We start from the raw sequence: 22,904 nt of genomic DNA, 5'->3' as shown, positions 1-22,904 counted from the left end.
GGCCACTGCACTCCAGTCTGGGCGACAGAGTGAGATTCCAACTCAAAAAAAAAAAAGATAATATATTTTAAAAAGCTTCTTGTCTCTAATTGGAGTGGTTTTGTTTTTTGGTTTTTTTTGTTTTTTTTGTTTTTTTTGTTTTTTTTACGTTGGTGTCTCCCTTTGTTACCCAGGCTGAGTGCTCGTGGCCACTGCACCCTCAATCTGCTAGGCTCAGGCGATCCTTCCAGGTAGCTGGAACCACAGGCATGCACCACCACACCCGGCTAATTGTTTTGGTTAATTGTAGAGACGAGGTCTTGCCACGTAGCCCAAGCTGGTCTCAAACCCCTGGGCTCAGGCAGTCCTCTCACCTCCGCCTTCCAAAGTACTGGGATTATAGGTGTGAGCCTCTGCATCTGGCCTAATTGGAGATAATTTAAGAGTCAGTATCAGGGACCATTTTAAACTGATTTGCTTAACTGGATCCGTATTTTGAAAATTGGGGAAAAAATTCCTTGGGTTACTACAGCTGCTTCATGTCCTTGAAGTTCTTTTTTGGTTTTTGTGGGTTTATTTTAAGCAAGCAGCATTAGGGCCTTGGAAAATGGAAGCTTTTTATCTCTCCGGGAATACAGGGACATCACTCAGGAATATATAGGGCTTTTAAAATTCACAGAAGCTTGTATACGCATACTGGTATAGTCGCTCAGTCATGGCATTGTGACACTTCAGTTTCATGATCATTGGTGAAATGCCTGCAATTTGTTGTGACTTAATACTGTAGTTAGATTTATATTTTATTATATCAGAATAAATTAAATTGTATTTACGTCATGATTCCAGTATTACTCCGTCACATTTGCATTGGATTCCTTGGGTAGAGGAGATAGAAAATGATGTGACTATAGTCCCTTGCTAGGTTTTGTGTCATGTGAGTGTTCAGATTTAACAACTTGTGTATTGTACTTTATGCTTTGTGACAATAACCTGGATAAGCCCAGTTCCAAAACTGTTAACAGATATATTGTATATATTTATTGAATGAACTAGTCAGCAGTACTAGGTCACAAACTCATTTCATTCCTTGATACAATTCTTTTTTTACTGAAATCATACAAAAATAACTTTTTGTAGAGAGAAAGTGCATCTCCCTGTGATACAGTATGTCCTCTTCACTTTATTTTCTCTGCATTTTGATTCTTCAGTGAGGATCAAAGTTCAAAAGCTTCTGAAAATACTGAAAACCGAAAAGAAGCAGATGAAGTTTGCAACACTAAATCATCTTCTCAGATACCTGCCCAGCCATTAGCAAAAGGTCCCTGTGGGAAAGGACCTCCATTTAATCAGGTTTGTTGAACTTAGGGAGAGCCTTTTTATTCCAAATAGTATGGATAAATTAATCTTATAATCATAGAGATAGAAGGGGCCTTAGAAAAAGAGAACTGCATGTTTTTTCTTGAATAACTGTGGATCTTCATCTTAATTTTTATTTTGTATTAATAGATGTTATCTATATAGTAGCTGAAATTGTCAAGTAAAAAGTGAAATGTCATCTTTTTAAAAAAATGTTTTGATACAGTTTAGACATAGCAGTGTGAAGGGATAAAGTTGTTTTTCCAAAATAAAATGAACATTTTTGAAGTGCTTTATGGATTAATGATTACTTAACAAGTACTAGTCAGTTTTTATGTGTAAAATGGTACACTATCTGGGAGGGAGATCCTAGGGAGATATCAAAAGTCTGAACCATTTTGAAGAACAAATGAAAGAAAGGAAATATGCTTTCCACTTGATCTTGCCTCTGATATAATAAATTTAAAAGGGCTGCCTTCAAGAGAGCCCGCTTAACTCTTTATTAAGGAATTCAAGTGTAGTCAGCATGTTTTTGTTTTTTGGGTTTTTTTTAGTCAGAATCTCACTCTGTCAACCCAGGCTGGAGTGCAGTGGCACGCTTACGTCCACTGCAGCCTCGACCTGCTGTGTTCAGGTGATTCTTCTACTTCATCCTTTCAAGTAGCTGGAACTACAAGTGTGTGCCACTGTGTCTAGCTAATTTTTTGATTTATGTAGAGGCAAGGTCTCACCATGTTGCCCAGGCTGGTCTTGAACCCCTGGGCTCAGGCAGTCCTCTCGCCTCAGCCTCCCAAAATGCTAGACTTAAAGGCGTGAGCCACTGCACCTAGCTTGGTTTTTGTTTTTGTTTTTAATTGTTCCTTCAGAGAGCTAAAAGGAGGTAGCTAATAGTTACTTTGAAAGGAGAACATAGCCAATAAGTATCAGTTGCAATACAGTGTGATGTGTGATATGATAAAGGACACATAGTGAGTCCTTAGGGAATTCAGTTAAGGTAGAAGACTTAGTACTGAGCTGACTCTTACACAAGCAGGAACTAGCCAGTATACAAAGGGAAGAGAGCAATACCAAGCAGTGGAACAGTACAAAGGAGAGAAGTATGAAAAACATGGCCCATTCATGAAATTATAAGTAGCTTGATGGGAGAGAGAGGTAAGAAAGCTATAAAAGAACTTTTGTTGGCTGGGTTCTGTGGTTCAGCCTGTAATCCCAGCACTGTGGGAGGCCAAGGTAAGTGAATTGCCTGAACCTGCAAGTTTAAGACCAGCCCAGGCAACTTGGTGAGATCTCATCTCTACAATAAATAGAAAATTAGCTGGGCCTGGTAGTGCACGCCTATAATTCCAGCTACTTGGAAGGCTGAGGTGGAAGGATCGCCAGAGCCCAGTAGGGCAATGCTGGGGTGGCCATGAGCATGCCACTGCACTCCAGCCTGGGTGATGGAGTGAGACTCCAACTCTAAAAAAAAAAAGAATTTTGATAAAGTTGAGTGCTAGATAATTTTTTATTTTATTCTTAAGGCACTAGTGACTCAAGGATAAATTTATGATGTCTGAAAAAGAATTTTTTAAACAACATTTTAATAAAACTTTGGTGACTTTTTACTTATTGCCATAATGAGGAATGAAAATTTCTTATTTCATGAAAGAATAGAGAATACATAAAACCTGTCTTGATCTTTTTTTCTGTGTGTGACAGTGATACATATATTGACAAGTAAATGTTCCATATATTATATCTGGTTCCAAATGCTTTTGATGTTACCTTTTTCAAGATAAATATTCTAGTTTGCCATTGGGAAAAATTTCAGGAAAAGAAGTGTGTTTATATAAATAAAATTTAGTAATCAGAGGTCCACCTATCCCCAGCCAGATTTCCTGGGGTACAGAATTCCAAAATGGGTTCACTAAAATTCTACTGATTGCAAAGTGCGTTTGAGATTCTAACTTTATTGAAATGGCAGTGATTCTTTAGAAGGTGATCCTGCAGTGAGTGATGTCCTTTTATTAGAAAAGAGAGAAGGCTGAGCACAGTGGCTCATGCCTGTAATCCCTACACTTTGGGAGGCTGAGGTAGGAGGATCACTTCAGCCCAGGAGTTTAAGATCAGCCTGGGCAACACAGAAGAGAGACCTCTTCTCTACAAAAAAAAAAAATTAGTTAGCCAGGTTTTGTGCTGCAAGCCTATAGTCTCAGCTACTTGGGAGGCTGCCGCAGAAGGGAGCACTTGAGCCCAGGAGTTGAAGACCAGTGAGCCATGATTGTGCCACTGTACTCCAGCCTGGGTAACAGTGAAACCCTGACTCAAAAAAAGATAGAGAGAGAAGGACAAAAATGGTTTACTTTGAGCATTCTTGTGATCTCATTGAGAAAATCAGTGTATTCAGATGTCTGTCCAGTAGATACAGAGGCTTGCATGCACATACTGGAATAGTCTCTCAGTCATGGCATTGTGACAGTTCAGTTTCATGATCATTGGTGAAATGCCTGCGATTTGTTGTGACTTAAACAATACTGTAGCTGGATTTACATTTCATTATATCAGAATAAGTTAAATTGTATTTAAGTAATGATTCCAGTATTACTCAAATTCATTCAGATAGGTTTACTTGGGTAGAGGAGATAGAAAATGATGTGATTATAGTCTCTTGCTAGGTTTTGTGTCATATGAATGCCCAGATTTAACAACTCATGTATTACACTTTATGCTTTGTGACAATAACCTGGATAAGCCCAGTCCCAAAGCTGTTAACAGATAAGTTGTATATATTTATTGAATGAACAAATCAGTAGTTCTAGGTCACATTTTACTATGTTTTAAAAACCTTTTCTTTGTTACAATAGGAACGTGGACCATCTTCACATCTCCCGCCACCTCCAAAGTTGCTTGCACAGCAGGTAAATGTTAATTAAATGCTGGTTTATGGTTTATATGTTTTATTAGCCTTTTTTTTTCCCCCAAGTTGGAGTCTCACTCTGTCGCTCAGACTGGAGTGCAGTGGCCGCTCCTGGCCACCGCAGCCTCGACCTGCTGGGCTCCAGCAATCCCTCCGCCTCAGCCTTCCGAGTAGCCGGAATTACAGGCACGCACTACCATGCCCGGCTGATTTTTTGATTTATTGTAGAGATGCGGTCTCGCCAAGTTGCTGGCTCAGCCTTTTTTATTTTTTATTTTTTTATTTTTTTGATGGAAAGACATCAAACATTTATTTATAAGTTTTATGAAGCAGTTACCAATTTTTTACCTTATGACCCTTACATGTCTTCTTTGTCATTGTCCGCTGATAAGCATACTCCAAATTTAACTAAGAAAATAAGATATATCTATGTGATCAGTTTTTCCTATTTCATTGCCCCATGTGCTCTGACTTTCTTCCTGTTGTCTTTGCTGGATCACTTTCTGAAAGATTTAGAAAGTGATTTTTCTAAAGAATCATTCTGCCATTTCAATAAGGTTCAAATTTCAAATGCACTTTGTAAATCAGTAGAATCTTAGTGTAGTTTTTTTGGAATTCTGATCCAAGGACACCTTTTTACTTATTCCCTGGATCCCATCCTTTATCACTTACCACAATGTTATCATGCATCTTTTAAGAAAAACAGAAACCTCACAACCTTCTCTTAACACCACTCCATCCCACCCTCTGTGTGCCCTATTTGATCCATTCTCCATCACAGCAAAATTGTTTTAGAGCACTATTTATACTTGCTGTCTTTTGTTGCTAATTCTCTCTTTAATATCTTCAGGCATCTCCCACCATACCTTTTTGAACTATTATTTTCAAAGTCAGTAATGAAACTTGATATATCCAGTTCTCCTGTCTTCATCTTACTTACATCTCAGCTGCATCATTGAAAGAGTTGCTTTCTCCATCCTTGTAACATGCCTTTTTTTATTTTTGTTTTTTCTGTTTTACTTGCTTGTGAGACACAACACTGTTGTCTTGAACACTTCTGTGTGTTCCTTCTGGGCCTCCTACACCTTTGGCTCTTGGGGAACTCAGGCCTTTGTTCTTAGTCTTTTTTTAAAATCTATATCCTTTCCCTAGCATTATCTTCTATATGCTCATGGCATTCAGATGTTTAGCCCTAAAACTATTACACTGACTTCAAGAAACATGTATTCAACAGTTCGAAGTCTCCACTTGTAGATACCTCATAATTAATATATCCAAACCATAGCGTACAGCCCTACATATGCACAGTTCTACTTTTTCCTCTGTCTTCCTCATCTCAGATAATGGCATTATCATTCACATATTTGCTTAGGCTGAAACTTAGACATACTCTTAACTCTGCCATCTTTTTTACCTTATGTCCAGTTTGTCTGTCAGTAAACTATGTCGCTTTTACCTTCAAAATATATTCACATATGCTACCATCTGTTATGTTTCACTTGAATTATTGCAGTAGGTTCTTAACAGGTCTGGCTATCCATGCCTGCTCACTTGCCAACTTCATCCCAAATTCTTCTATAGTAGGCATTGTCTTTTTAAAACTATGTGAGATTCCTTGCTCAGATTCTTCCCATGATCTTTCAGGTCTCTACAGTTCTGATTTCATCTGCTGTTCTCCCTCTCTGCTCTCACCACTAAACTTTGTTGCTACTTTTGTACTTCATCCTTAAAATTTTTACTTGCTGTTTTCAAACTGGAAGACACTTTTCCTGAGATTCTTGTTATGAAGGATCTTCATAGGCCTTCCCTTAGCCCCTCCTGTTATCAAATACCACAACCAGCACTGTCATCATCACCAGTCCCTCTCCTCTTAGCCATTGAAAGCTCTTTATAGCAATGTTGTATACATAAGACTCAAATATCTAGAAGAAATGTAGAAGATCAAATCTTTATGAGCTTTGGGCTGCAAAGATATCTTAGATAAGACCTGGGGCACGAGTTAGAAAGGAGAAGAAACTGCTGAGTTAGACTTAGGAAAACATCTACCCCCAAAATACAAAGATGTGGCACAAAAAATATTCCTAATATGTCTGACCAAGGATTTATATCTGGGCTGTATTTTTCGGAACTTTACAACAGAATAACAAGAAGACAAATAGCCCTACAAAAAGATTTGAACGTTCACTTCACAAAAGAAAACATACACATAGTAAGCACATGGAAAGATGTTTAATATCTTTAGTCACTAGAAAAAGGCAAATTAAAACCACACTGAGATTTTGCTGCATACTCCTAATTTTTTTGTCTTATTTATTTATTTACTTATTTATTATAGAGATGTGGGGTACAACTCGGGATTAGGTATATAAACATTAATCATGCAGGTACTCTTGTTGCATCCCCCAAATTTAAAAGACTGATGACACCATTTGTTGGCAAGGATGTTGAATAACTGCAACCCTCATACATTGTAAAATCTTGGAACTTTAGTAAAACAGTTTGGCAGTTTCTTATAAATGAAACACATACAAAGGTGAACCCAGTAATAACCTGAAATTATCTTTTGGAGGGCATGCCCCTTGTAGTACACTCAAAATGTTTTCCTCCGGATCAAAGTTTTTATCTGGAAGTTTTGAGAAGGTTGTGTTGTGACTTGTGGAAGAAACGTCCTAAGTTAATGGCAAACCAGTGACTGGTTCTTCTACCATTACAACGCACCTGCCCATACCACACTGAGTGTTCAGCAGTTTTTGACTAAATATATAGCATGAACCCCATGCCCCACCCTTCCTATTCACCCAGTCTTACCCTGAATGACTTTTTTTTGTTTGTTTCTCCAATACAGAAAGTTCATAAAGGCAAATGTTTTGCTAGTGTGGAAGAGGTGAAACAAAAAATGGCAGAAGCACTAAAAGACATCAAAATTGACAAGTTCAGAAAATGTTTTGAGCAGGGGAAAAAGCATCTTTATAGATGAATCGCATCAAAGCTGAAGTTTAAACATTTAAGAATAAATACACAGTTTTTTATAAATAAATTCTGGATTGTGGGGGGGGTCCCCTCATTTAGCATATGATCAGGAGTACAACTCCTAGCTTTTTAATCAAGATAAATGAAAACATGTATTTGCACAAATATTTAAGTGTGAATGTTCATTGCTGTTTTATTCATAGTTTAAAAATGAAAAGCAACCCACATGAAACCATGCCTACAGTAGAACATTATCCAGTAAAATGGAGCAAAATCCTGACACACAAAGTAACTGTAAAACCATGACACTGAACAGAAGAAACCAGCACAAAAGAGAATGTAACTTTATCTGTCTGTTTATATGAAATGCTAAGATAGAGCTCAGCATTAGGGTTAGGGTGCTTGGAGTCACGTGTGAGAGCAGAGGGTGATAGAAATGTTTTGTGTCTTGCTTGGAGCAGTAGTTACACAGGTGTATCATTTGTCTAAACAACACACTTATGATATGTGCCTCACATTTTGTGTAAATTATATTGACAGTGTAGTAACCTAAAAAAATGTTTGCTCTGAGTTTACTGTGTAAATTAGGTGCTTTCATATTTCAGTCATTCAGCTTGTCTCTGCACTGTGCATGAAGAAACTTAGTCATCACGAGAGAAATTAAGTGGTCTGCATAAGTCAGCACTGTTAGCAAATGCTGGTATGCATTCATTTTTTAAAAAGTCAAGCCAGGCTTGATGACTCAAGCATGTAATCCCAGTACTTTGGGAGGCCGAGGCAAGAGGAATACCTAAGTCCAGGGGTTCGAGACCAGTCTGGGCAACTTGGTGAGACCTCGTCTCTGTGATAAATCAGAAAAATCAGCTGGGCACGGTGGCATGTGCCTGTGGTTCCAGCTACTTAGAAGTCTGAGGCGGAAGTGTCAACTGAGCCCAGTAGGCGAGGCTGCAGTGGCTATGAGCATGCTTTGACAACAGAGTGAAACTCCACCTCTTAAAAAATAAAATGTTGCAAGGCGTGGTGACTCATGCCTATAATCCTAGCACTTTGGGACGTAGAGGCAAAAGGAGTAACTGAGCCCATGGGTTTAAGACCAACCTAGAAAACTTAGCGAGATCCTTCTCTACAATAAATCAAAAAACTAGCTGGGCCGGGTTGCGCATGCCTGTGGTTCCAGCCACTTAGAAGACTGAGGCAGCAGGATCGCCTGACTCCAGCAGGTTGAGGCTACAGTGGCCAAGAATCTGCCACTGCACGCTATTCTGGACAACGGAGTGATACTCTGTCTCAAAGAAAAGAAAGTTGATATGTTAAATATTTTTTAACCTCCTCCAGGTATTGGCAGTAATTTTTTTTTTTTTTTTTTTTTTGAGTACGAGTCTTCTCACGCTGTCGCCCAGGCTGGGTTGCAGTGGCATGCTCTTGGCCACTGTAGCCTCGGCCTGCTGGGCTCAGGCAAGCCTTCCGCCTCAGCCTTCCAAGTTGCAGGTCTCACTACCACACCTGGCTAATTTTTGATTGATTGTAGAGATGAGGTCTCGCCAAATTGCCAGGGCTGGTCTCAAACTCACGGGCTCAGCCAATCTTCTCACCTTGGCCTTTCAGAGTGCTGGGATTATAGCCTGAGCCACTGAGCCTGGCCATTGGCAGTAATTTTAAGCCTTGTAGTCATTGTTTTATAACACAGTGAATGAAAATTCAGTCATTAAAACTTGAATCTCCCAGATGATTCTTTCATTCTCCACTATGGGTGTAGACACTAGATCTTTTGGATAGAACTTTCCCTAGCCAGCCTGATGTGCAAGAATATCCTATCCTTTGGAGTGTGATTAACAGCACGGTCTCCATCTTCTTCACTTTGTGTCTTTGGCTCTCTGCTTTTTCGCTATAGCTGTATCTCAGTTTTCTCAGGCCTCGTGTGTCATCATTTTGACTATTTATAACCTTCATTTTTCTCTCTTAGGCCTCAGCTCTGGCAGCTGCTGTTGCAAAGCACTCACACTCAACATTTCCTTTGTCTCTAAATTTAGATTTTGAGATTCAGTCTTGTACTTCTAATTTTATTTAACAAATACTAGGTAAACAACAATCTGGCACAATAAGTGGGTATGTATTAAGTAAATATTGAAGGCTGTTTTAGTTATTCTGGTCTTAGTTTGGTAAATTGTCTAGGTTTAATATATTCCTCATGTTATATGGTTTCATCTTAATGTGTATATTTATCAGAATTTTCTTGTTTTTTATGAGTTTTTTTTTTCCTTCTCCAAGTCTAAGATACCTAGTATTAGTCAGAAATAAAGTTCTCATACTCATCTGATTTAATGTTTCAGCATCCACCTCCAGATCGACAGGCAGTACCTGGAAGACTGGGCTCCTTTCCCCCCAAGCAGCAAGTACCTGACGAAGATGAAATATGGAAGCAGAGACGAAGACAGCAGTCAGAAATTTCTGCAGCAGTGGAACGTGCCCGTAAACGGCGTGAAGAGGAGGAGCGAAGAATGGAAGAACAAAGGAAGGCAGCATGTGCAGAGAAACTAAAACGACTGGATGAGAAGCTTGGCATCGTGGAAAAACAACCATCTCCAGAGGAGATTAGGGGAAAGGAGCGAGAAAAAGAACGAGAACATGAGAAAGAACATGAAAAAGAGCAAGAACAGGAACGAGAGAAGGAGAGGGAAAAAGAAAGGGAGAGACAGCAGGAAAAGGAGAAGGAGCTGGAGAAGGAGCAGGAAAAGCAAAGAGAAATGGAGATGGAAAGAAAAAAAGAAAAGGAGAAAGAACTAGAACGGCAGAGGGAAAAGGAAAAAGAACTACAAAAGACGAAAGAACAAGAAAAGGAATGTGAGCTAGAGAAGGAGAAGGAAAAAGTGGAGGAAAAAACTGAACCCAAAGAACCCACTTTAGAGTCCATGGTAGAAAAACAAGAAAGTGAAAACAGCTGTGCTAAAGGTACGGTAGTCTTGTTAATTCTTATCTAAGCCTTACAGTGGGCTTTATGTTAGTGTAGGTACTGTATATTTTTAACATACATAATCAGAATAAAAGTGATTGTTTTAAGATAACATTTCCAGTATAAAATATGGGCTAGAGCGTGTTTTCTAATTTTATGTACTAATAGGCATACCCAAAGTGTTTATCAAAGTTATTAAATGAGCTTCATTTCTATTTTGTTGGCAAAATTTATTGACATCATAGTCACAAGTACTGATTCTTCCCTACCTTTTTCTGCCTCTAAGACGTTTAACTAAACTAAATCTCATTTTTTCGCATGCATTCATATATCCATGAAATGGAATAGAGCTTAATGGGAGTATTGGATTGTCATAATTAAATTGCTGCACCTGGTTCATAATTTTAGATGTATTTTTCTAACAGTTTTAACTTGCAAGCGTCCATGGTGTAGTTGATATGTTACTAGACTGTAATTTCCTATTGTAGTTACACTTTACTTTAAAAGTCTTTTTCTAGATCTAATGAACTATTTTATTCTCCAAGTTGGCTTATAGACTAATTAATGGTGTTCACATATACTATAAAACCTGGGCTAACTTAGAAAGTTTGAACTTAAGGTACCACTTTAAGTTAAAATGGTTTTATTTCAGTGTCTTTTCTGAAGTGGAAGTGCTGTAACTTTTTAAACCTTACGTGCTCTTTTCTACAAAACCCTTTTGCTGCTTGAAATTATCAGAATTTGTTTTTACTTTTTATTTTTTTGAGCTGGAGTCTCACTCTGTTGCCCAACCTGGAGTGCAGTGGCATACTCAAGGCCACCCCAGCGTCAACCTGCTGAGCTTTGGTGATCCTTCCACTTCAGCCTTCCAAGTAGCCATAAGTACAGGCGCACACTACCACACCCAGCTAATTTTTTTATTTATTGTAGAGAAGAGGTCTCGCCAAGTTTCCCTGGCTGATCTCAAACCTGAGGGCTCCGGCATTCCACTCGCCTTGGCTTCCCAAAGTGCTAGGATGATAGGCTGAACCACTGAGCCCGGTCCAAATTTGGCTCTTAATGTAGCTGTGAATTTTTTATTTATTTTTTGAATCAGAGTCTCGCTGTCACCCAGTCTGGAGTATAGTGGCAGGATCACAGCTCACTACAACCTCGACCTCCTAGGCTTAGACAGTCCTTCTGCCTCAGCCTCCCAAGTACCTGGGACTATATATATAAGGCACATGCCACCATTCCCAGCTAATTTTTTTTTTTTTTTTTTTGTGGAGAAGAGGTCCTGCTATGTTGTTCAGGTTGAACTTGAATTCCTAGGTTCAAGCAATCTTCTGTCTCAACCTCCCAAAGTGCAGGGATTATAGATGTGATCCACTGCACCCAGCCCATTACGAATATTTTATCTTTCTTAAAAATGTGATCAGTCCCTCATGAATCATTTTCTTAGTTAAGATAATGAAATTTCACAACTTTTTCTAATATTAATCTAGGGAGACATTGTTATTAGTAGAGGGCTTTTATTGGGTAAATACTTAAGAATGTTGCTCATAACACCCACAAAAGTGTGATAAGAGAAGTTGAAAACATTGTCATACTTTAATACTGATGCATACTAAAACCTTACGGAATCTGATTGTCTAATAGTTAATGTGTACTAGAAATAAGAAAATTCGTATTTTAATTCTAGTACTACCACTGCATACATGTATTGACCCTGATTAGTTAATTTAACTGTCATTGGTGACTATGTAAATTATCATTTTCTTTTTAATCTTATTAATGTTTTTGTTTTCATTTACATTTCATGTTTTCTCATAGCAGTTAAATTTTAACTTGGTTTATGAGTGAGATGTACTTCTGATTTTTTTTTCTTTTTTAAAAAATTCTGACATTAGACTCATGATTTTTAAGTCAGTGCCTAAATGACTCTGTTCCCTCCAGTATTTTATTTTTCCTTTTACAGCATTCTTTTTCTTTGAGACAGGTTTTACTGTGTTGCCCTGTCTCAAGTGACTCTCCTGCTTCAGCCTCCTGAGTAGTTAGGACTATAGGCACTTATCACTGTACCTGGCTCTCCCTTTTAAATCATTGTGGGTTTTTTGTTTTGTTTTGTTTTTTGCGTGGAAGTGGGAAAGCAGGATTTATTGAGATAACAGAAAAATTCCCGCAGTAGGAGAGGACCCAGACGGGTTGCAGGGAGGTCTCACTATGTTGCCCAAGCTAGAGTACAGTGACAAAAACACGGCTCACCACAGCCTTGGCCTCCTGAAAACATTCTTAATATTGAATGTAATACAAGCAATAAAGATGTGATTTTTTATTCTCTTACATTGGCAAATAAACTTTTTAAAATTCATCCTTTGAGAAAAGATTGTAACAACATGGTTTTATAATTGTGACAAATGACATTCTCTAGAATGAATATGACTGGGTTCCCTTGGGCTGAAAGCTGTTTTTTGCATGGATGTCATTCTCCATTTTGTGTCGTGTACTCGATACTCTATACAGAATACTGTATGACAATTTGTATGTCTTAAGAATCTTGGTAGTGATCACTGTTGTCGAATAACTAAACCTGTGTGCTTTATTTTCAAGTATTTATAGACTGTTTTCTCACATAGGTTCTAGTGAACCACAGGTAAATATTGAGTTACATTGATATTTAAATACATGAAAAATAGGTAGCGTTTGGAATGTTTTATTATCACAAAAACATGCAATAGATTTTTGTATAGTGAAGCTTCTTTTATCTTCTCTTGGGGTACAGAGGAGGAACCAGTTTTCACTAGACAAGACAGCAATCGTGGTGAAAAGGAAGCCACACCAGTGGCACATGAAACAGAACCAGAATCAGGGTCTCAGCCTCGGCCTGCTGTATTATCTGGCTATTTCAAACAGTTTCAGAAGTCTTTACCACCACGATTCCAGCGGCAGCAGGTAATGATAAAAAATTTTTATCTTGTATGTGTGATTAAAACAGTGTCTTATTCAATATTCTGAGAAACCAGACATAAAACCTGTAATACAAAAAGCACAAAATTTCCTTTGAAATTCTTTTTAACAAGAGTTTATTGATGTGTATTTACCTTGATCTTCTGTGTCATTCCTTTTTATATTCTGACTCATTTATAGACATCATCTTCTATTTCTAGGAAATAGATTGTGCAATATAATGCTTAGGTCTACTGTGAAACAAAATGTTGTAACTTATCTTTTGATCTTTGGTCAACTCTCACTTAAGTATCTTTTGAATTCCTTTCCTTCAAGAATTCACAACAGGCCGTTATTTTCTGATATGATTGTTTTTATTAAATTATCGTAAACTAAAATCTCAGGATGTAAGATTTTGCTTTTTCAGGAACAGATGAAACAGCAGCAGTGGCAGCAGCAGCAGCAGCAAGGTGTACTTCCACAAACTGTTCCTTCGCAAACATCTAGTGGTACTGTCCCTCCTCCACCACACAGACCTCTTTATCAGCCCATGCAGCCTCACCCTCAGCATTTGGCTTCTATGGGTTTTGATCCAAGGTGGCTCATGATGCAGTCCTACATGGATCCTCGCATGATGTCAGGAAGACCTGCCATGGATATTCCACCTATGCATCCTGGTATATTGAACTGGCATTTATTTTCCCCCTCCATTTTTCGTTTTAATTCCTTAGAGAGTTATAATCGGGTAAGAACTTAATTAGGACTTCTAGATGTATGTATGTATTTATTTTTGAGACAAGGTCTCACTGTATCACACAAGATAGAGTGCAGTGGCACCATCATAGCTCACTGAAACCTCAAACTCCTGGGCTTAAGCAATCCTCCCACCTCAGTATCCCAAAGGATTGGGATTATAGGCATGAGCCACTACACCCAGCCAGGGCTTCTAGATTGTTGATCCAAAAGTTATATATAACTTAAAGCACAGAGTGGTTATTCTCAGACATGTGTACTTACCTGTATGGCAAGAGCAAAATGCTAATTCTTTTCTGTCCTGTAAATATTATTTAAGACTTTCAAGATTGAAATTATTATCTTTCTCTTATTAACAATATCTATTACTGTTTATGTTGTAATCATTTTCAGTATGTGGGGTACAATACAGGATTAGGTATACAAATGTTCATTATGCAGGTACCCTTGTTGATGAGGTATGGGCCCCCATGCCAACGGCAGTTTCCTACTACTGCCAGTCCTGCCCCCGCCCTCCCCTGGCAGTTTCCCACTACTGCCAGTCCCTTTCTTATAGTATTGCAACAGTTGCTCAAGGTCTGCTCAAGAGTGAGAACATGTGATACTTGGTTCTTTGTTTCTGTGATAGGTCACTCAGTATTACAGCTTTTAAGTCCATCCAAGTTGTTACAAAGTTCATAATTTTGTCTTTCTTTATGGCTGCATAATATTCCATCATGTATATTTACCACATTTTCTTTATCCAGTCCTCTTTTGATGGGCAGCATGGTTGGTTCCATGTTTTTGCTGTTGTAAATAATGTTGCAATAAACATGAGTGCAGGTATCCTTTTCATAGAGTGATTTGAGTTCCTCCAGGTATAATCCCAGTAGCGGGATTGCGGGGTCATATGGGAGGCCGATTTTTAGATCTTTTAGGAATCACCACACTGTTTTCCACAGAGGCTGTACTAGTTTACACTCCCACCAATAGTGAAGAAGTGTTCCCTTTTCGCAGCATCCTCTCCAGCATCTGTTGTTTTTTGAGTTAGTGATGATGCCATCCTGACTGGAGTTAGGTGGTATCTCAGTGTAGTTTTAATTTGTATTTCTTTGATGACAAGTGAGGCTGAGCATTTTTTCATGTATCTGTTGGCTCCTTGGATGTCTTCTTTTTGAGAAGTGTTTATTCGTATCTTTTGCCCACTTTGTACTGGGGCAGTTTGTTTTTTTCTTTTCAGCACGTTTGAGTTCCTTGTAGATCCTAGATATTAGGGCTTTGTCAGATATACAGTTGGCAAATACGTTTTCCCAGTCTGTTGGCTGTCTTCCCGCTCTCTCAGTGTTTCTTTGGCTTTGCAGAGGCTGGTTGGTTTGATGAGGTCCACTTGTCTATCTTATCTCTTGTGGCATGGTCAGTTGGGGTTTTGATAGGCATTGGTTGCCAGTTCCAATTTCCATAAGATTGTTTCCCGCCTTTTCTAAGGTTTTTATAGTGTGAGTTTTACATTTAGGTCTTTGATCCATGTAGAGTTGATTTTTGTGTATGGGGATAGGTACGGGTCTTGTTAATCTTCTGCATGTTACACCAGCTTTTCAATTTCCTCCATCATTTACCAGTCTAACACTTGAATTTATTCATAGGTAAGAGAGAAAAAAAATGAACTCAGTCTCTTATGGAATCCAGCAAAATAAACTCAGATAAATTATTATAAAAATAGCATAAAGAAAAATTTAGAGGTGTTAAAAAGCTGATAATCACATCTTGATTTTAAAATTTATAGTGATATTTTGAAATTTAAGTGACGTTTTGCAGAATATTGATCAACTAAAATATTTGCTATAGGAAATAATTATCTGAAAATTTATCATGGTATAATTTCGTATAATTCTCATAGTGTTTGTATTAACAAGCATAGAGAGTGTCAGTGCTCAGTACTTTATTTTCTTTTTTTTTTCAGTCGGAGTCTCGCTCTGTCACCCAGACTGGAGTGCAGTGGCCGCTCCCGGCCACCGCAGCCTCAACCTGCTGGGCTCCGGCAATCCTTCCGCCTCAGCCTTCTGAGTAGCCGGAATTACAGGCGTGCGCTACCACGCCCGGCTGAATTTTTTTTTTGATTTATTGTAGAGATGAGGTCTCGCCTGCCCAGGCAGGTCTCGAACCCGCAGGCTCAAGCAATCCACTCACCTCAGCCTCCCAAAGGCGCAGGATTACAGACTGAGCCACCGAGCCCGGCTCAGTACCTTATTTTTATGAACACATTTTCTTTTAAAGTAAAACAGGCTGCCTTTGTGATTTTTGCTTGGCTTTTTTTCTTTAATTCTTAAGTGCAATTTATTTAATAGCAATAACAAAATTTTATTTCCGCCAATCTTTTGAATTACAGTTTTGCTCAGAAAAAAAATACTTTTTAGTTTAAGAATAAAGGATTTCAGTAGCAATTATCTATATTTTTTGTCTGTTTTAGTTTTGTTTCTTTTATTTTTTGTAATCCTCATTTCATCTTTTTCTGACCCTTTTTATAGGAATGATTCCTCCTAAACCGTTAATGAGAAGAGACCAAATGGAAGGTTCACCAAACAGTTCTGAGTCATTTGAGCATATGGCTCGATCTGCAAGAGATCATGCCATTTCCCTCTCTGAGCCTCGCATGATGTGGGGGTCGGACCCCTATCCTCATGCTGAGCCTCAGCAGGCAACTACTCCCAAAGCAACAGAAGAGCCTGAGAGTGGAAGGTACTAACTTATTAAAATTTAATATACTAAACAGAATATTCTGGTAAAAAGAAAACTGTAGTGTCCCTGAAGATCACTCAAGTGTAAGACTGAGCCATAGATCTGGTTTTCTTCAATTTAATATAATTCATTTTATTTTAGGACGTAATTCCTTTTTTCTGGAATTTCTGTATTGATTAGGGCTTTTGTAACCTTGTTCTGTGCACTGAATTAAATGCTGCAAGTCAGTATTAACTATTAAAATTGGCAGGTGTGACTATAGATCAGGTGTGAAATTTAAATATGTCTACCATGCTTATGTAGTCTGGCTAAAGTAATGATGGAATTCTTCCACTAGTGAGACATTTAACAGTATGGTATGGATCATTTCTAAGATCGCGATAAAGAAAAATACTAATTATACAAAATTACTTTGAAGTAACAGGTAGTTAGTGGTGACCACTAATCATTTATAGCCATATAGTTAGACATGCCCTTTTCTGGGGTATATTTAAATAATGTTTTTATAATTAATTGGGACAACTAGACTTACTCTAGTGTACTTTTTCATTCTTGGTGGAATTTTTTTTTTTTCTTTTAAGTCAAATTCTCACTCTGTCACCCAGACTAAAGTGTAGTGTCTCACCACAGCCTTGATTTCCTGGACTCAGGCAGTCCTGCTACTTCAACTTTCCAAGAGGCTAGACCTATAGGTGTGCACCACAACACCTAGCTAATTCTTTGATTTTTATAGACACAAGTTCTTGTTATGCTGATCTCGAACTCCTGAGCTTAAGTGAGTCTTCCCTTCCGCCTTGGCCTCCCAAAGTGCCGGGATTACAGGCATGAGCCACTGCACCCGGTCTTCGTTCATTTTTTAATTGTAAAGAACCCACTTAACGTTAGATTTACCCTCCTAGCAAAATTTTAATTGTATTCTACAGTATTGTTAACTGTAAACATAATGTTCTGCAGCAGATCTCTAGAACTTTTTTTGTCTCGTATGGGTCAACCTATATACTAGTGGAACAGCAATTCCTCATTTTCTCCTACTTCCAGCTCCTGGCAACCACCATTCTACTTCTAGCTTTGATAAGTTTGGTTTTAGGTTCCCTATATATGTGGAGTCTTATGATATTTGTTCCTACTGGCTTACTTGACCGACTAATGTCCTCAAGATATGTTGTAGCAGACGACAGTATTTCCTTCTTTTACTATCTCAGAATAACATTCCATTAACATGTATATGAGGGGATCCAAAAAAACCCTGGAATTATGTTTTGGAGGATGAACCCTTTGTAGTACAGGCTTCCTTTGCTAGGTTAAGTGTTGTAGGAACCCATTGGTATCAGTGTACCAGCTAGCATTGTTGTGAGAGGCTGCGTTCAGCTTCAGTGAATTTTTTCTTTTTTTAGATTCTTGCCATGCATTAGCCCATTTCATGATGGGTGATTTACAAGTGCACCTGTCCATACCACACTGAGTATTCAGTTTTTGACCAAAAATAGAACAACCTCCATGCTCCACCCTTCCTTTTCCCAAGCAACTTTTTTTTTGTTGTTTCTCTGGATGAAAAAAGTCCTCAAAGAGAAATGTTTTGCTGTTGCGGAAGAGGTGAGACCAATAAAATGGCAGAAACACTAAAAGACATCAAAATTGACAAGTTCAAAAACTGTTTTGAGCAGTAGAAAGTATCTCAATGGGTGTATTGCATCAAACAGAGAGTACTTTGAAAGTGACTGAAGTTTAAACATGTAAGAGTAAATAACAGTTTTTTTTTGTTTTTGTTTTTTTCTTTTTTTTGAGTCAGAGTCTCATGCTGTCGCCCAGGCTAGAGTGCAGTGACTCACTCATGGTCACCCCAGCATCGACTTTCTGCCTCAGCCTTCCATAACGCAGTTTTTTATAAATAGATTCTGGTTGTTTTGGGGTCCCTCCTCGTATATCACATTTTCTTTATTCTTTCAGTTGTAGTTGGATATTTAGGCTGTTTCTACCTTTTGGCTATTGTGAATATTCTGCACTAAACTTCTTATAAAGAGAGAAAGATGCTCTTTATTTTATATTCAAATTGGTGAGCTAATGTTGCTGTTTACTTACATGTGGAAAAACATGCTTTGTTGGTTATACCTTTGCGTTCTCATCATCATAGGCCTGAAGCTGCATTGGAGCAGGAACAGATTACTACTGCTTATCCTCTAGAACATAGTCAGTTGGATGTTCATCCAAAATCCGACTTTGTCAGAGAATCAAATGAGACAGAAGAACAAAAGATTTTAAGCAGATCTGTGGAAGACATTAGACCTCACCATACTGACACAAATAATCAGTCTGCTTGTTTTGAAGCACCTGATCAAAAAGCCTTAGCCATTCCTCAAGAAGAGCGGATTTCAGTTGTAGACAATCAGCCTGCACGGAAAAGAAGTGTTTCTCATGGATCTAACCATACTCAAAAACCAGAGGAGCAGAGAAACGAGGCCTCTGCAAGCATTCCTAAAGTAACTAGCAGGTGCGTCGATGCAAAGGAACCAGCAGAAAGGTTAGAGGAGAAACCAAAAAAGGAAGGCTTTATACGATCTTCTGAAGGACCAAAACCTGAAAAAGTATATAAATCTAAATCAGAAACTCGCTGGGGCCCACGGCCAAGCTCCAACAGAAGGGAAGAAGGTAATGATAGACCTGTGAGAAGATCAGGTCCCATCAAAAAACCTGTGCTTAGAGACATGAAAGAGGAACGGGAGCAAAGAAAGGAGAAAGAAGGAGAAAAGGTCGAGAAGGTCACTGAAAAAGTTGTAAAACCCGAAAAGACAGAAAAGAAGGATCTTACTTCTCTACCCCCATCTCCTCCAGCACCTATTCAGCCACAGTCAGTTTCACCACCAGTTCAGCCAGAACCAGAGAAATTTCCTTCAACAGAAGCTTCAACTTTGGCTCATAAACCATCTCAGGATACTGATAAGTCTCTGGAACCTATAAGTAGTGTTCAAGTAGAGCCTGCAGTTAAAACTGTAAACCAGCAAACTGTCACAGCACCAACAATTAAAGAAGATAAACAACCTGAGAAAGTCACAAGCAAAGACCCTGTTATAGAGAGGCCCCGACCAGATTCAAGACCAGCAGTTAAAAAAGAATCAACTTTACCTCCTAGGACCTATTGGAAAGAAGCTAGAGATAGAGATTGGTTTCCAGATCAAGGATACAGAGGTCGAGGCCGAGGTGAATATTACTCCAGAGGTCGAAGTTATAGAGGTTCTTATGGGGGACGTGGCAGGGGTGGTAGAGGGCACACTCGAGATTATCCTCAGTATAGAGACAATAAGCCGAGAACAGAGCATGTATCCTCAGGGCCTCTCAGACAGCGAGAAGAAAGCGAAACACGTAGTGAGAGCTCTGATTTTGAAGTTGTCCCCAAAAGAAGAAGGCAGCGGGGTTCAGAGACTGACACAGACAGTGAAATTCATGAAAGCGCAAGTGACAAGGATAGTTTAAGTAAAGGCAAACTTCCCAAAAGAGAGGAACGGTCTGAAAACAAAAAACCTATAAAGCCTCAATCTTCTTTTAAGCCTGATAATCATATCCGAATAGATAACAGACCAGTAGAAAAGCCTTACATGAGAGATGATGATAAATCTAAACCAGGCTTCCTTCCTAAAGGAGAACCTACAAGGAGAGGCCGAGGGGGGGGCACATTCAGACGTGGTGGAAGGGATCCGGGAGGCCGTCCATCACGCCCTTCCACTTTGCGAAGACCTGCTTATCGGGACAATCAGTGGAACCCAAGGCAGGCAGAAGCTCCTAAACCAGAAGATGGAGAACCACCAAGAAGACATGAGCAGTTTATTCCTATACCAGCAGATAAACGGCCTCCAAAATTTGAGCGAAAATTTGACCCAGCTAGAGACAGGCCTCGAAGGCAGCGTCCTACCCGACCACCAAGACAAGACAAGCCTCCTCGATTTAGGCGGCTAAGAGAGAGGGAAGCTGCTTCTAAAACAAATGAGGTAGCAGTGCCCACAAATGGCACCATTAATAATGTGGCTCAAGAACCAGTTAATACTGTTGGGGATATTTCTGGGAATAAGACACCAGATTTATCTAATCAGAACTCTTCAGATCAGGCCAATGAAGAATGGGAAACAGCTTCTGAAAGCAGTGATTTCAATGAGAGGCGAGAGAGGGATGAAAAAAAAAATGCTGACTTGAGTGCACAAACAGTTGCAAAGGCTGGAGAGAATGTTTTACCTCCAAAACGGGAAATAGCAAAGAGGAGTTTTTCTAGTCAGAGACCAGTAGATCGCCAGAATCGACGGGGCAACAATGGCCCACCCAAATCAGGAAGAAATTTCTCAGGTCCTAGAAATGAAAGGAGAAGTGGCCCACCACCAAAAAGTGGAAAGAGAGGGTGAGTACTTTGTTTTAGACATAATTACTTTGGTACCTTTTTTTTTTGAGTTGTAGTCTCACTTTGTCCCCAGGCTGGGGTGCAGTAGCACACTCAGAGCCACCCCCTGCATCGACCTGCTGAGCGCAGGCAGTCCTTCCGCCTCCGCCCTCTAAGTAGCCGGAACTACAGGTGCATGCTCCCATGCCCTGCTAATTTTTTGATTTATTGTAGAGATGAGATCTCACCAAGTTGCCCATGCTGTTCTTGAACCTGTGGGCTCAGGCACCTCACCTCAGCCTCCCAAAGTGCTGAAATTACAAGCTTTAGCCACCACACCCGGCCTACTTTGGCATCTTTAAATAACGTGAGAGTAAACTTCTTGGTTGAATTATGCAAGGAGCCACTAGGTGAAGGACCAAAACATTGTTCTCAAATGCTTTTTCCTGTTATCAAAGTGTAAGGAATTTTTGCCTACTAAGTTGGATTCTTCAGAGGAGTTCCCTCGGGAACTTGTAGCTTTGGGGAAATCTGTGTACCTAGCGAGGGACATGTACAGTGTTCTCATTTGCGAAGTCATTTTATTGCTGATGATTTATTGCTGATGAGTAGACATCTTGTCTGTCTTAGTTTCCGCTTGCAAAACTCTGGTGCTGCACATATGTCCTCTGAGATCTAAATTAGTATATATTGTAACCATTTGCTTTATTACTGTTGAACCTTAAGGATAAATTATTTCCCTCTTAAGTTGTGAATATACAGTGACTGGTCCAACATCTAGAGAGGGGCCCAGAAAACAAATCTGTAACCACCAAGGCCAGCAGTAACATCATTGCCATGGCAATGGATTTTTTTAAAAAATAAATTTTCTAGATTATGCTAAACTTGACTTATTTTAAATAGTAAAGTGTTGGTTATAATAAATTAGTATTGATTTGTATAGTATTAGAAAATATTATAAAGCAGCAGTTAAGATTCAGAGTGCCTAGGTTCAAATCTAGGCTGTTACTTTCTGTTTGCTTCCCCATTGCTTCCTCACCAGTAAAATGAGGGGAAAAAATAGGACTAAATATGTGAAGATTATTAATATGATATTTGTGTTGCACATAACACTGGTATGCGGGAAGCAACTATTACTATAGTGTGCCCTATTTTTAGGCCAGTTGCAGCCTGAGAATTGATTAGAGTTAAAATAAATGTCTTTAAAAGTTCCATGTAGAAGAAACATATGCATTCTTCAGATCACCCACCCCCTTCATAACCTACTAATCCTTAAATGGATTCATTCATTCACAAGGCCAAAACACTCATGACCCAGTCTCCCAAAGATCTCCCTTCTCACCACTGCTGCATTGGGAACTAAGCTTCCAACACATAAACTTTTGAGGGATACATTCAAACCATAGCATTAGGGAAAATATTTTTGCTTTTCCAGATAATTTAGAAAAGATTCCAGGAAAATAGTATGACCAGTTGTGTTTCCTGAGGACCAGTTTAACTTAGAATTTGAATGTCCCTTTTAAAGACCAAGACAATCAGGATAAACAAAAGACTGAACAGAAACTTTCAGAAATAACAGTGATCAATTATGCTTAAAGTAAATATTTTGTTAAAGAGTCCCATGTAGAAGAAACGAATTTATTCTTCAAATATTTGAGATCACAGCCAGGCATTTGGTAAGTTTTTATCTTGAGTAATACTATAGTCTAAGATGAAAATTAGTAAACCCATTTCCCATGTTCTATTTTCACCTGGAAATTTTTTTTTAATCCCCAAACCCGAGAATTTTTATGTTGGGAAATAAAAACCGTAGACATACATTTGGTTTGTATGTTAAAAGTTTTTTTGGTATGCTTATATCAGTGTGTAAATCTAACTTAACTTCCCCCCCCCACATTTGGTATTTTTATTGAATTTTCTAGCGGACAATTTACATATCTCCCTCACCCTTTTAAGTTAGTGTGACAGTTTTCCGGAATGAAACAGCAAATGGAATGAAA

The 22,904-nt window shown here is 38.8% G+C and overlaps 1 protein-coding gene across 12 annotated transcripts in view; it reads left to right on the top strand.

Moving 5' to 3' along the window:
- Positions 1-22,904, top strand: part of PRRC2C (proline rich coiled-coil 2C) — a 104,533-nt gene that overhangs the window by 34,127 nt on the left and 47,502 nt on the right. For all 12 annotated transcript variants that reach the window (XR_002481872.1, XM_008056251.1, XM_021711444.1 and 9 more), the window contains 7 exons: positions 1,188-1,329; positions 4,179-4,232; positions 9,532-10,150; positions 12,913-13,082; positions 13,504-13,753; positions 16,334-16,544; positions 18,676-20,925. Coding sequence is in view for 11 of the 12 variants with exons in the window: in XM_008056251.1 (XP_008054442.1) it covers positions 1,188-1,329; positions 4,179-4,232; positions 9,532-10,150; positions 12,913-13,082; positions 13,504-13,753; positions 16,334-16,544; positions 18,676-20,925 (3,696 nt within the window). In the remaining variant the exon portion in view is untranslated. The remainder of the gene's footprint in view (positions 1-1,187; positions 1,330-4,178; positions 4,233-9,531; positions 10,151-12,912; positions 13,083-13,503; positions 13,754-16,333; positions 16,545-18,675; positions 20,926-22,904) is intronic.

Source organism: Carlito syrichta, unplaced genomic scaffold (genome assembly GCF_000164805.1).
Source record: "Carlito syrichta isolate Samal-C Ts95f unplaced genomic scaffold, Tarsius_syrichta-2.0.1 Scaffold302299, whole genome shotgun sequence".
NCBI classification, from domain to species: Eukaryota; Metazoa; Chordata; class Mammalia; order Primates; family Tarsiidae; genus Carlito; species Carlito syrichta.
The sequence above is the reverse complement of the archived record's forward strand: the minus strand, read 5'-3'. Positions and strand labels throughout refer to the sequence as shown.